This window comes from Camelus ferus, chromosome X (genome assembly GCF_009834535.1).
Source record: "Camelus ferus isolate YT-003-E chromosome X, BCGSAC_Cfer_1.0, whole genome shotgun sequence".
NCBI classification, from domain to species: Eukaryota; Metazoa; Chordata; class Mammalia; order Artiodactyla; family Camelidae; genus Camelus; species Camelus ferus.
Genome location: NC_045732.1, coordinates 48,265,292 through 48,278,244, shown reverse-complemented (window position 1 = coordinate 48,278,244; position 12,953 = coordinate 48,265,292). Strand labels below are relative to the sequence as shown.

General features: G+C 37.6%; 1 protein-coding gene across 4 annotated transcripts in view; it reads left to right on the top strand.

The window, feature by feature from the left end:
- The window catches only part of PHKA1 (phosphorylase kinase regulatory subunit alpha 1), a 98,744-nt gene that overhangs the window by 29,616 nt on the left and 56,175 nt on the right, over positions 1-12,953 (top strand). For all 4 annotated transcript variants that reach the window (XM_014567424.2, XM_006194400.3, XM_006194403.3 and 1 more), the window contains exons 11-14: positions 1,154-1,249; positions 2,172-2,279; positions 3,716-3,794; positions 10,594-10,728. In XM_014567424.2, the coding sequence (XP_014422910.1) occupies positions 1,154-1,249; positions 2,172-2,279; positions 3,716-3,794; positions 10,594-10,728 (418 nt within the window). The remainder of the gene's footprint in view (positions 1-1,153; positions 1,250-2,171; positions 2,280-3,715; positions 3,795-10,593; positions 10,729-12,953) is intronic.

Here is a 12,953-nt window from a genome sequence, read left to right as displayed (position 1 = left end):
GAACGTAATAAAAACAGTATCACGGCTTTACATGTTAAATGCTTAAGAAATACATAAATACCACAATAGATATGAAACTTATGCCTTGAAAAACACCTGAAGTTTGCTTGCGGATATGTGCACCCACATTCTTACCAGCTTACCTGTGAGGCTCCCATGCTCATCCTATGTGCCACAGGAAGAGAACAAAAGAGAGAGAACGTAAGAGAAAAGAGGAAAAGAATATAGAACAGGGAGAAAGAATAAAAAAATAGGCTGAGGATAAAGGGGGAAATTAAAGAGAAGGGAAGGCACAGAGCCATGCAGCCAGGACAGCCACAACATGGGAGCAGCTCGGGAGTGGTAGAGAGAGCTGCCTGAAATTGGGTAGGAAGTTATAACACCACATATGGATGTTATATGTGGACGGGTTGTGGTTCATTGTTCTCATGTGTGCACATGTGTGTTTTGTGTATTACATGACTCAGTTCAACTGAGTGCATTCTCAGACTGAAATTGTGCATGAGCAGATATGAAATTCATGTTTTGCTCAAATTATTCTCTAATATATCAAACACACTGGAACAAATTTGTGTTTTCAAAACAACTATTACAGCAGAACTGACTGTATATTTTTTTCACCATAAATTACAGTGGGTTTTTTGTTTTTACTTTTTATGTATTACTAATCTACAGCAAATTGTTAAACAAAAAATGTAAACTTGATCATAATAGAAACTTAATTTAGCAGATAAAACACAGTTTTAAAAGCAATTATATCTTAAGTCAAAAAGCTATACTTAGGGTAGTACATAGTGGCTAAAAACAGGCCCGTGGAGGCAGGCTGAGTTGGGCTCAAATCTGGGGTTAGCCTTGCACTCACTGTGTGATGTTTCACAAGCTCATAACCTCCTTGAGCCTTAATTTCCCTGTAGAAAAGCTTTAATTACACACCCCTGGATAATTATTAAAATTAAATGTGTTAAGGTGTCCAAAACTCCTAGCATAGTATCTGGCCTCCAATAAGCATTTAGTAAATGCTGCTTCCCTTTCTTCTCCCTTTCACTAGGTGAATACACTCCTTTGTAATAGGACCTTCTTTGGCTACAACTCTCCCCTTGATCCCCAAAGGGAAATCTCTATAAATTTTGTTCTCCTTTTCTTTTATCTACAGGTTCAAGAGTACAGAGAGGCTCTTGAAGCAGTCCTCATCAAGGGCAAAAATGGAGTCCCACTTCTGCCAGAGCTGTACAGTGTTCCTCCTGACAAGGTGAGCTGGACAGTGCTGTACCCAGGAGCTAGGAGAAGAGGAGCAGTACCTTGAAAAGAGTGCCTTGTTTGAGTCTAATAACTTCTAATCTTCCGATTTTAATGTTCTATAATTTGTCTTTAGGTATAGGACAAGAAAAATATGATTTTATTCCTTCGAAAATAAATTTTTAAAGCAGGCTCAGTTATGGCACTGTTGCATAATGAGACAAGGGTAAGACCAAACCTTACAGTGGTAGTTTCACGGGTGTGTACTTATCCTCAGGCTCATCAAGATGCATACATTAAGTGTGTATGGCCTTTTTGTATGTCATCCCTACCTCAATTTTAAAAAGTAAAACAAATTGTTCAGAGATTGATTTAAGAAATCAAACCTTATGGTTGACAGTGATACAGAGATCAGCAGGCAGAACTAGAGTGATGTTCTATGTAAACTCTCAGGATTTGATATTTTCTGCTTTGAGGCTAGTCATCTGGGATTGTTTGAGTAGATCAGGCTTGGAAAATGAAGTATGTCTCCATTTTCCCAAAATGCCGGTTGGGATTACCATCGTTCCTCTTCTCCATTGCAAAAGAGCATTAACCGGGGAGAGATGCAGTCTTCCATGTTGGTGGGGAATAAGTTGACTAAGCTCCTAGCAACATCAGCAGCATTACCTGAGAGCTTGTTAGAAATGCAGATTTCAGGCTTTCCCCTACACCTACTCAGTCAGAATCTGTCTTTGGACAAGATCCTCAGGTGATTTGTATCCACGTACAGAGGAGCACTGCCCTAGGCTGTAGTCATGGTGCTTGACTTTTCAGTGCATTGCATGTGTGACTGTTTTATAGAATATGAATCGCAATTCAGACTCAGTCTCTTTGTTGTCTAATATCTTAAACCTGTTCTTTTTCTTCATCTCTTTATGTTTTTTTTTTTTTAGGTTGATGAAGAATATCAAAATCCTCACACTGTGGACCGAGTCCCCATGGGCAAGTTGCCTCATATGTGGGGTCAGTCTCTATATATCTTAGGAAGCTTGATGGCAGAGGTAAGGGGAAACTTCAAGGCTTTTCCCCTTTTTTCTGCTTTAGTCACCATAACAATCAGATTTGTGAGTAGCTCATTAAATCTGAAGGGTATATCTTTTGCCTTTGGTATTCTGCCTTAATTACATATTTTCCTCCAGGTCCTTGGAGTGGGAGCATGGCCAATCCTTGACAAAAATCTTTCTCTGGGCAACCATGTCCCTCATGCTTGCCCAGCATACTGTACTTGGAGCTGTTCTGGCATCACACCCAAAAAAGTTCCCTTTCAGAACGTCCCCTAGTGTGTTGCCTGGTTACTGCAAATGCAGCTGTGCTTAGATAGTAATGACTTATAATGGATTTAAGTGCTAACTTTTCCAAGCAACATAATGTTTCAGTCTTTAATTGAATAAACTGACAAGATAATTTTAGGTATCATGACTATGATTGGGAGCATCATAGTTTTTTTGTTTATTTGTATTTTTTTGGTAGAGGGCCCTTTAAATGTTCCTTATATTATATTAAATTCTGTTGAGATAGTTCTTAATGAAGCACTTGGGAATTTCTTACTTTATGTCCAGCTTATTTGTGACATTTTGAGCCATAAAAAGGGTTCCCTTTCCAAGTTTTCCAGATTTACTGACAAATCTATTTCCCCATTGTAGGTTATTATATAAAGTAAGCTATAACCCAGGCTTCTAGAGGATCTAGGTGGGGACTTAGCTATCCTTTTTGAGCCAGAGACTTTGGCCTGTTTATCTACAACTATTTATTTTCTGCAGCTGTTTTTATTCTGTTTTCTTTTGTTTTTCCCAGTTTTATTGAGATATAATTCACATTTATCACTATGAGTTTTGGGTACACAACATAAAAGTTTGATTATCTTTAGTTGACATTATTAGAATGTAACAATAATATGCTTAAAATAATCCTTACCTGGTGACTTTCTCATTCAATTAGAATAAATTAAATGCTATGAAAAAGGAGATGAATAGTATTCTTAAGGGCTACATGAGTTTATCCCATTTTATCAAGGACAGAAATTCAAGTCAAGTCAAAAGATATCTGCTGAACAGAAAGCATAACAAGCATATAAGTAAATGTGAAAGCAATAGGACTAGTGACTTAAATTATTGATTATAAGCATTGTGATCTGATCGTCTGATCATGTACATCCAGAGAAGGTGGAGGAATAACTAGAAAACTTTCTGTGTATCATTTATACCCCATCTACTTCCAAAAAAGAATTTTTGGCAGCCACTAGAAATTAACTCCAGATAAAATTAATTTGGATGTGAATTCAGGAGTTCAAGCTTTTTTATACAGTAAAGGTGTTTATTTCCTTCCCATACCTACCTCTCACATGTTATACAGGGTTCTGGCATGGGTATGTTGTTTCTCCTCAAACATTAGCTTTCTATAAAGATATATAATCTATCTTTTTATTGTTTTTCTTCAGGGATTTTTAGCTCCTGGAGAAATTGATCCCCTGAATCGTAGGTTTTCTACTGTACCAAAGCCAGATGTTGTGGTCCAAGGTATGTATTCTTTTTTTCTTATTGAGGTATAGTCAGTTTACAATATTGTGTCAATTTCTGGTGTACAGCACAGTGCTCAATCATACATGAATATACATATATTCATTTTCACATTCTTTTTCACCATGAGCTACTATAAGATACTGAATATATTTCCCTGTGCTGTACAGTATAAACTTGTTTATCTATTTTATATTCTTATTCCCAGCAGCAGAAACTTTATATTACAGATCTGGTTTGGGCCAGCAAATGATGACTTTATTCTTTATGATGTATTTTGTTAGGCTTCAAAAAGTATAGCATGAACTTGGTTCTGTTTGGTTTCAGGATTGCTTTTAATTCTAACCATGAACAAATGCTTAATAAATGATGTTATTTGACACTCTTAACCACTTCTTACTTCTGAGAACTCTTTTCTTTTCACCATCACGATATTATAGCCTCCTGATTATCTCTGCTTTCATTCTGAGTATTCCTTCTGTGCTTTTTCTGCCAGTATTCTTTTCTTCTCATATCCTCCTAATGGTTGTGTACTTAGTCTTATACTCTTATCTTCCTGTATTTATACCTGCATTCGTTTGCTAGGCTGCCTCCTTTGTAATCAGTTTGCTTCTGAGACTCCAACTATTACCTCTTTAGAGAATACTCCAAACCTTTATTTTTTATTCCTAGCAATGAACTTAAATTTTGAGGTTATCTACTCTATGCAAAACACTGGGCTAAGCTCTATAAACATTAAGAATTCTAGTCCCAGTATATATAAAACATCTTTACCACTTATACTTCAAATGCAAAACTAACCTTGTATGTCTCCATCCCATCCTTTTACCTCTCCCAAGAAAAGCAGATCTTTCCACCTTCCTTAACACTCTCAATGACATCACTACTATCCTAGTCTCCTAGGGTAGAAAACTCCAGGTGATTTTTGACTCCCCAACAACACTGTCCAATATGGAACGAGATCCTGCTGTGAGGTTCCTCTGATATGTCTCCATTTCAACCCCAACCTTCACTGGAGTTGATTCTATATAGAAAATAACCCTTTGTATTTTCTAAACCTTCTTATGTTTGGCATCCTATGTGTTCATACAGATAGTCTTTGCTTATCAATGTACAGGCATACGTTGCCTTAGTGTTCTTTGCAGTTATTGTGGTTTTTTTACAAATTGAAGGTCTCTGGCAACTCTGTGTCAAGCAGTTCTATTGGCACCATTTTTTCCGAGAGCATTTGCTCACTTTGTGTCTCTGTCACATTTTGTCATTCTTGCAACATCTCAAACTTTTTCATTATTATATTTGTTATAAGGATCTGTGATCAATTATCTTTGATGTTATTATGACTCGTTGAAGGCTTAAATGATGGTTAACGTTTTTTTAACAATAAAGTATTCTTAATTGAGGTATTTACGTTTTTTTAGATGCAATGTTATTGCACACTTAATGGACTGAAGCATAGTGTAAGCATAACTTTTATATGCACTGGGAAGCTAAAAATTTTTGTGACTTGCTTTATCATGATACTCATTTTATTGCAGTGGTCTAGAACCAAACCTGCAATATCTCCAAGGTATGCCTGTATATAGTAAACATTATATATAAGACCTTTACTCTTCCCATCCCATGAGAAACCTTGTTCTCCTTTGAGGCTTATGCCATCTGACTATATTGGCCTCCTGGTTACTCTGATTCATTCGTTAAAGACTTTGAGACTTGGCTCATAGCGTTCTTCTTCTTTCCTAATTCCTGCCATAGTGAACATTTTAGCCTCAATATTCTTGAATATCCATAACTCTAGTGACCTTTCCTTCCACTGCTACTCCACTCACATTGAGGACCAAACTTTAGAACTGTTTCACCTCAGATATTCCATTCCCAAAAGTCCCAATATCTAGTCATAACTATATACTATTTAAATTTTCTTTTTCCCCTCATTATATTTGTCTGTATTTTCTACTAGTCTACCCTTCCATAATTTTAGTTTGATCATCTAAAATATCTTAATCACCAGTGCACCATACTTCTGCTACAGCCACCAGAAAAATCATAGCCCCAGATCAATTTCGCAGTCTGTATTTTCTGATCCTATACATGGCCTGCTAAAATCTACCAGGAAAAAAGTCACACAAATGAGCAGAGTGCTATCCACAGTCTCCAACTCAGCTAGGCCCACCATACCTCCTGTTAGTCCTTGTTATTGTCAATCAGCATTTTCATTCTTCTCAACCACTATTCCACACCTTTTCTTTTTTCAACCCCACTGCTTGTTTTCAGCCTCTTTCTTGGCCTGCTGCTTCATGCTGGATAATATTGAAAGAAGAGGCTGAGAATCAGGCTGAAAGCTGGGCAGCAGTGGAGGGGACAGTGGAGACCAGAGCTATAGGTTGAAGGCACTGAATGTTAAAAGAGGGAGCATCCTTCCTCCCAAGAGAAAGTGTTTTTGTATATAATGTATTTTTTCACTTTTGGGAGATTCTTTTTGTACAACTTCAATAAAGACTATAAGTAAAGGTTGAGGCTTTGATGATTTTTTCCCTTAAATATTGGCTAAATCTGTGCCTTGGAGCACTCTGGGTTTTATGTAGTGACCAAAAGTTTTTGGTTTTTTCCTCTTCTATACTGATCTCTGCATTGAAAGTTCTAATCCAAATTCCTGTCTGTCTGATGTGGGGGTGATCAAATCAAGTGTGGCTGTAGGCTCTTTGTCTTCCAAAAGTGCTATATTTTTTCCATTATACTCAACTGAATCCAGCTGTCTTGCAAAGTTTGGGTGGTGCTGTCCCTGGATGGAGGCTACAAAAACAAGACTTGGTGAAGATCTTACTCTTGGTACTGATACTATTTGATGAACTTTGACTAAGCTAATAACATCTTATAAGCTAGGCCTTAGGTGGTGCCTGTCTTTTATTCACCTGGTTCCCAACTGGGGCCATAATCCTGTCCTGGAAAAAGTACTCTGAAGAAAACTTGGGGCAGGGGAGGGAAGAGAGACCTTTGGAGAAAACTGGTATGCTAACTGTAAAGAATTGAGCTTCCTGGTTTGAAAGTGGCTAAGGGACTGCCTGTGATGGACACTTTGGATGTGGTTGGAAGAATCTATGGGGAGACTGGTTGAGTTACATTTGTTATATTTCAACCTTTCTGTACAAAACGTATCAACATCTGGAATTGTTACCTGTCTGCAGTTTTGACTTCTTAAATAAAGATGCTTTAAAAAGCTCCCAAAAAACCCAAAAGTTAAAAAAATATATTATCCAGGATGAAGCAGAAGGCCAAGAATTAGGATGAAACTGATCTTTGTCAGTTTCCCAACCCCCCACCACAATCTTACTTATATCTTCATCTATCCTTACCTTAAGTCTCAGAAAAGGTGTTTCTTCTCTTCAGTACCAACTCCTCCTCCTGATGCTTGATCCTACCCTCTTTCCCAGCCTTCCTAGAAACCTACTCTTTCCTGTCATCTTCAAACTTTTTTTCTCTGTTGGTTCTGATTTTAAGTACATTGACATGTTCATCTCCCTCTAGGTATCTAATTCTTCCTTTCTCATCCAAACTTCTACTTCTTTATATTCCATTCATTCTTCAGTCCTTTACAACTAGCTTATTATTCCTCTGAAAATGTTTTTGCTTAAGTTATTGCTAAACCCAGATATTTTTCAATCCATTTCTTAGTGGATCTTTCTGTTTCATTTATTGTTTCTATTTCTGGAAACTCTTAACTCCCATGTCTTCTGTGATACCATACTCTCTAGGATCTCCTTCAACCTAAATTTTGTATTTTTCTGTCTTATTCTAGGCCTCCTTTTCTTCTCTTTGCCCTTTAACTATTGACATTCCTGGGAGTTTTGTCCCTAGCCCACTGCTCTTCTTACTTGGAGTATTTGCTGTTGTCTCTCAGCCTCCTCCCATTCCTAACCTTTTCCCTTTTACTACCTCCGTACTTCTACCCTCTCAGAAGATGACCCCACCTCCTAAACCATAGAGAAAATATAAGCCATGAGACAAGAACCCTTCACTCCCACCGCCAGGCTTTTCTTCTTCTGCCCATTTCTTATATGTTGAAATTTCTCAGGATTATATTTTAGGTCCTTTTCTCTTTTTCTCTATATATTCTCCTTGACCCATCTCATTTCTTTCTATGCTCCTGACTCCTGAATCTGTATCAGTGTTCTTTAAGACAGGCTCACTTGGTTGTTTCACATGCACTTTAAACTCAGCCTCACCCTCCTAGTACTTCATCACCCATGTCTGCTTTTCTACCTATTTGACAGTGTCATTAAATGGCCCACCTTTCTCTCGGTTACACAAATAAACACCTGAGGAATCACTCTCAATACTTCCCTTCTCACCTCCTGTATTCAATCAGACAACAAGTCCTGGTTTCTTTACCTTCTAAATAATTCAGTAATCTGGTTTATCCATTACCAATGTCATGATCCTAATCTAAGTAATCAGCATCTTTTCCTTGCATTACTATGATAGCTTTTAAAGTGGTCTCCCTGCCTTCAGTCTAGTTCCTCTATAGTGTATCAGTTTATTCTTTAATCATCAACGTATTCAATATATTCTTTTCAACTTGGAGGCATGGATATGTTATTCTCCTGATTACTCATCTGCAGGGGCTTCCCATTGCCCACCTTCTTAACGTGCCTTACAAGGCTCATTATGATCCGGTCCCTGACCCCGTCTTCAGTGTCATTTCTCACCACTGCGTCTTCCAGCTGTAAAGAACTTTTTATAATTCCTAGATCTACCTTGTTCTCTTTTGCCCTTGAGCCATTGTCTATGCTATTTCTTCCTGTCTGGAATAACTTCTTCCTTACTTTTGCCTTCTCTTTTAACAGAATAATTCCTATTCAGCCCTCTAGCAAGACTCAATGTCAGTATCATTTTCTACAGGGATTATGTCTGTCTTTGTATCCCTAGCATATGGCAGTGCCTAGCATATAAGTGGTACCAAATAAGTGTTTTTCTAAGTATTTTATAAAATATAAACAAAGAGCTGAGTTGTTGGGGTTCAAAGTATTCCTGGGCCCCAGAGCATTGTTCTTTTGCATCTCCTTTAGTCCTCTCAACTCCTGCTACCCTCTACAGAACCCTGAGGCTCAGAAGAATACAATTTGGAAATCATTACCCAAGGATAAAATACAAAATCCTTAAAGTGACACATATGCCATCCATGATGATCTAGCACCTGTCTGCCTTTCCAGATTCATTTAGTTGTTGTTATTATTGGTGGTGGTGGTAGGTTTTTTGTTTTTCGGGGGAGTTTTTTTGGTTTTATATTTTGCCACTGTGCAAGATATTTCATGCTACAGCAATACTGAAGTATGTTGTAGTCCCCCTACTGTTCTCTCTCACACACACATACACAAACAACCACATTCTTTTCCATTTTCATGTCTTATCATTCTGAACCTTCTAACTGAAATGGCTCTCCCCATTCCTATTTCTTTCTTTCTCCTGGCTGAATTGCTCATTCTTTGAAATTCAGCTTATGCATCAGGAAGCCTTTTCTGAAACCATCCCCTGCCAACCTCAGACTAGATAGCTGTCACTCTTTGGTGGTCTCATAATGTTTTATGCTTATCTCAGTTTACTTAGCAAGTTATTTTGTAATCAGTTTGTGTGTTTATCACTTTCACTACTCTGTAAACTCCTTTAGGGAAAGACTAACTTATTCATCTCTAAATCCCTAGTGCCTAGCACTGTACCTTATCCGTTTAGGTGCTTAGTAAATATTTATTCGTGAATGAATGAATGATCACATGTGTTTCCCTGGACTTTTGTCAGCCCACTATTATTCCTCCTCTGTATATTTTCCCTGAAGAATCTTTGTCATTTTCAGTTAGAAGTAATCAAGATGGTGTTGTGTCCAGGGGACTCTGTAATCACCATACCCTGCATATCCTGTCCCAGGCCACAGTAATACAATATCATGAAGTCCTCACGATAGACAAATATACAAAAGATAATGGCAAAGGAAAGCAGAATAGCACTTTGTGAACTAGGCTTTTGCCTCCAAAACTCAACACAGACAGTACTGGTAACCTGGAATGAACTGAGTGGTACCTTCGTTTTCTCACAAACCCAGTTCAGCACATTTAGCAGCACTAGAGGAGCAGGAAGAGGGTGCCTGTTTGACCCCAGTGCTTAGTGTTAAAACAGCTGAGGCCCTTCTCAGATTATTGGCCCCCAGACAGGTATCAGTCCCATAGAGGGAGAATAAACAGAAGAATCAGGGAGCTGGCCTGGACTTCTCTCATGTGTCTGATTACCACTTCAGAGACATGAGTGTGAGAAGAAGAAAAAGGAGCTGTCCAGGCTTGGCAGGCTCTGAATCTACAGAAGTGTTATCCTCATCCCCCAAAACAACCACACACAATTTCAAATATGGCACCTCAATTCTTTATCCTCAGCTTCCCTTGCCTTTTATCATTCTTTAGCTCTAGAACAATTCATATCATTAAAGTATTCTTTATTATCCTCATAATCCTGGCCCTCGTCTTTTTTTTCCTATTTAAACATGGAATCCCAGATGTAAGTGTGGCATTCTCTGGAAGCACATAGGTACTCAGCCAAAAACCAGAATTGAATACTCTAGCCATGAGATCTTGTTTCCTTTTCTCTTTAGATAATATTATTTTGTACCTAGCATGATACTTGTTTCATCAGTTTCTGCCATAACGATTAATTTCCTCCCATTCCTTTTCTCTTCCCTTCAAAAATATTATGTGGGTTGAGAGACCTTTAGATTCTTATTGAAATAAAATTTTCTGTTGACTTCATCTTTCTTTCCTAGTTTCCATTCTTGCTGAGACAGAAGAAATAAAAGCCATTTTGAAGAACAAGGGAATTGATGTGGAGACTATTGCTGATGTGCACCCCATCAGAGTACAACCAGCTCGTATTCTCAGCCACATTTATTCCAGCCTAGGTAAGGAGATTGGCCAGCCTGCCAGAATCAAAGTGTTATTCAGTACAGGCTGGTTCTTTCCTTTTTATTCTTTCTTAATCATGTATTGCTTTATTAAACTGGATCTGAAAAGGAATTTAGAGTCTCTGGAATCTAAGTTTCTAACCCTATATATCTTGAGCAGGCTTTATAATTTTCAGTGTGTTTTATGAACTCTTTGATACATAGGACATGACTGTTACCAGGCAGTATTATCTCTTCATTCCAAGTGAGTGCTTAACCAACATGTTCTCCCCTTTCCTGGGACTTATATTTCCATTTTAAATACAAGCTAATTTTATGTAGCTCAATAGCCAAGGAATTTGTTTTTAGGTCTTTTGTACCTTGTCATGTAATGAATTAGTTGACAGTATTAAACAACTTCCACTTCTTAATCTAATACTTATTTTTAATTAATATTTATTTTTATTCAATTTATATATTAAATTTGGTGATAGACACATTAAACAAATTACTACCAATTACAGATTAACACAAGTTATTACAAATTTCACATTAAACAAATTACTACACTGTTGACTGAAAAATAGTATACACAAAATTTCCAAACTACTCTTGTAGAAGGCTTAATAATGGCCCCAAAAGATATCTAGGCCTCAATGCCTGTAACCTGTAAACATTACCTTATATGGCAAAAGGGATTCTGTATGTATGTTTAGGTTAAGAAGATTGAGATGGGGAGGATTATTCTGGATTATCCAGGTGGGCCCTAAATGTAATCACAAGTGTCCTTGTAAGAGGTATCCAAAGGGAGATCAGACTATAGAAATAGGAGATATGATGACAGAAGCAAGAGATTAGAGTGACAAGGCTACTAGCCTTATTGTCTAGAAGCTGGAGGAGTCAAGGAACAGATTCTCCCCCGGAGCCTTCAAAAAAGCCAGCCCTGCTTGACACCTTGATTTTTATTTTACCTCATAATATCCATAAGGCTCATTTTGGACTTCTGACCTCCAGAACTGTAACAGTATAAGTGTGTGTTGTTTTAAACTAGTAAATTTGTGTTACTTTATTGTAGCACCAATGGGAAATTAATACAATCTTAAGTCAAGCCACAAAGGGGTAGATATATAAATGAAGAATGTATCTTAGATAGTAGAGTGCTACTTACAAACCCAAAGCCTAGTTGTGTGTGTGGTACTTTTTTTCTTCATCAAGAGTGGTCTGTTAGTAATTAAAGCTAGGCCAGATTTTGTCCAGCTCAAAACCAACCTCCTTGCCTTTTTACTAATACCTACTCCAGACACTCAGTTTCCATGGGATTAATGTAGATCTAAATTGAGAGCAAATCAACCAAGGAGGAAAGGACCAACAGTCGGAGCCGACTGTTCTTTATCTTTCCTAGGCATCCATATTTTATCCCGACAAGGCCTGATCTCCCAGAACTATTAACATTGCATCTGGCTTTAGGAATATATACCCCTTTCTTCCACCCTAGCTATAATGTAAAAAATGCCTTTTCTTTTTAAATTAAGTGCAAGGTTGGAATTTTCTTAAGAAATTTTACTTAAAAATGGAAAACTAAAATATAAACACATAGAAATTATTAAGTTTATTGAATATAGGTCTCAAGTCCTAATTAATTTCTAAAATCTAGCCACAAATAAGCTTGAATATTACAAAATACTGAACCCCTAGTTTCCTCCACTTCCTCAACCCTATCTTAGGTGAATGCCAAGTCAAGACTCTGATACTTCTGAGATTAATTTGAGTTGACGCTTTACTAGGTGAGATGGGTACCTTAGTCCTCCCCAGAAGCAGGTTCCTGTTGTTTTTTTTTTTTTAATTTCCTTAGCCATTCCCTGTAGCTTCCAACTATAATGTGCTCCTAGTCTCCGATACCAGCCCACTAGCACTAAATCTCTTGACATAAGGAAGGTGTTTCTCTAGCTAGCCCAAAACTTACTCTATGAATGTCACTATCTTCTTTGCCCTTCTTAGAAGTCTCTGTGGTTTTGGGTTTGAGCAAGTCCTATTGGTACCTTTGATGTGATTCTCTCTGGCTCTCACTTAGAGGTTGATACCTTTTACCCTTTTCTTCTTTATATCCATTGTTCTAAATTCAGCATAATCTTACTAGGATATAGGTAACTTCCAAGCTCTGAGCCTTCATTGCTGGAATCTACCTGCATCACTTCAGATCTCCCCAACAAACAGAAGCAAACTCCTTACTGATTATTACTTTT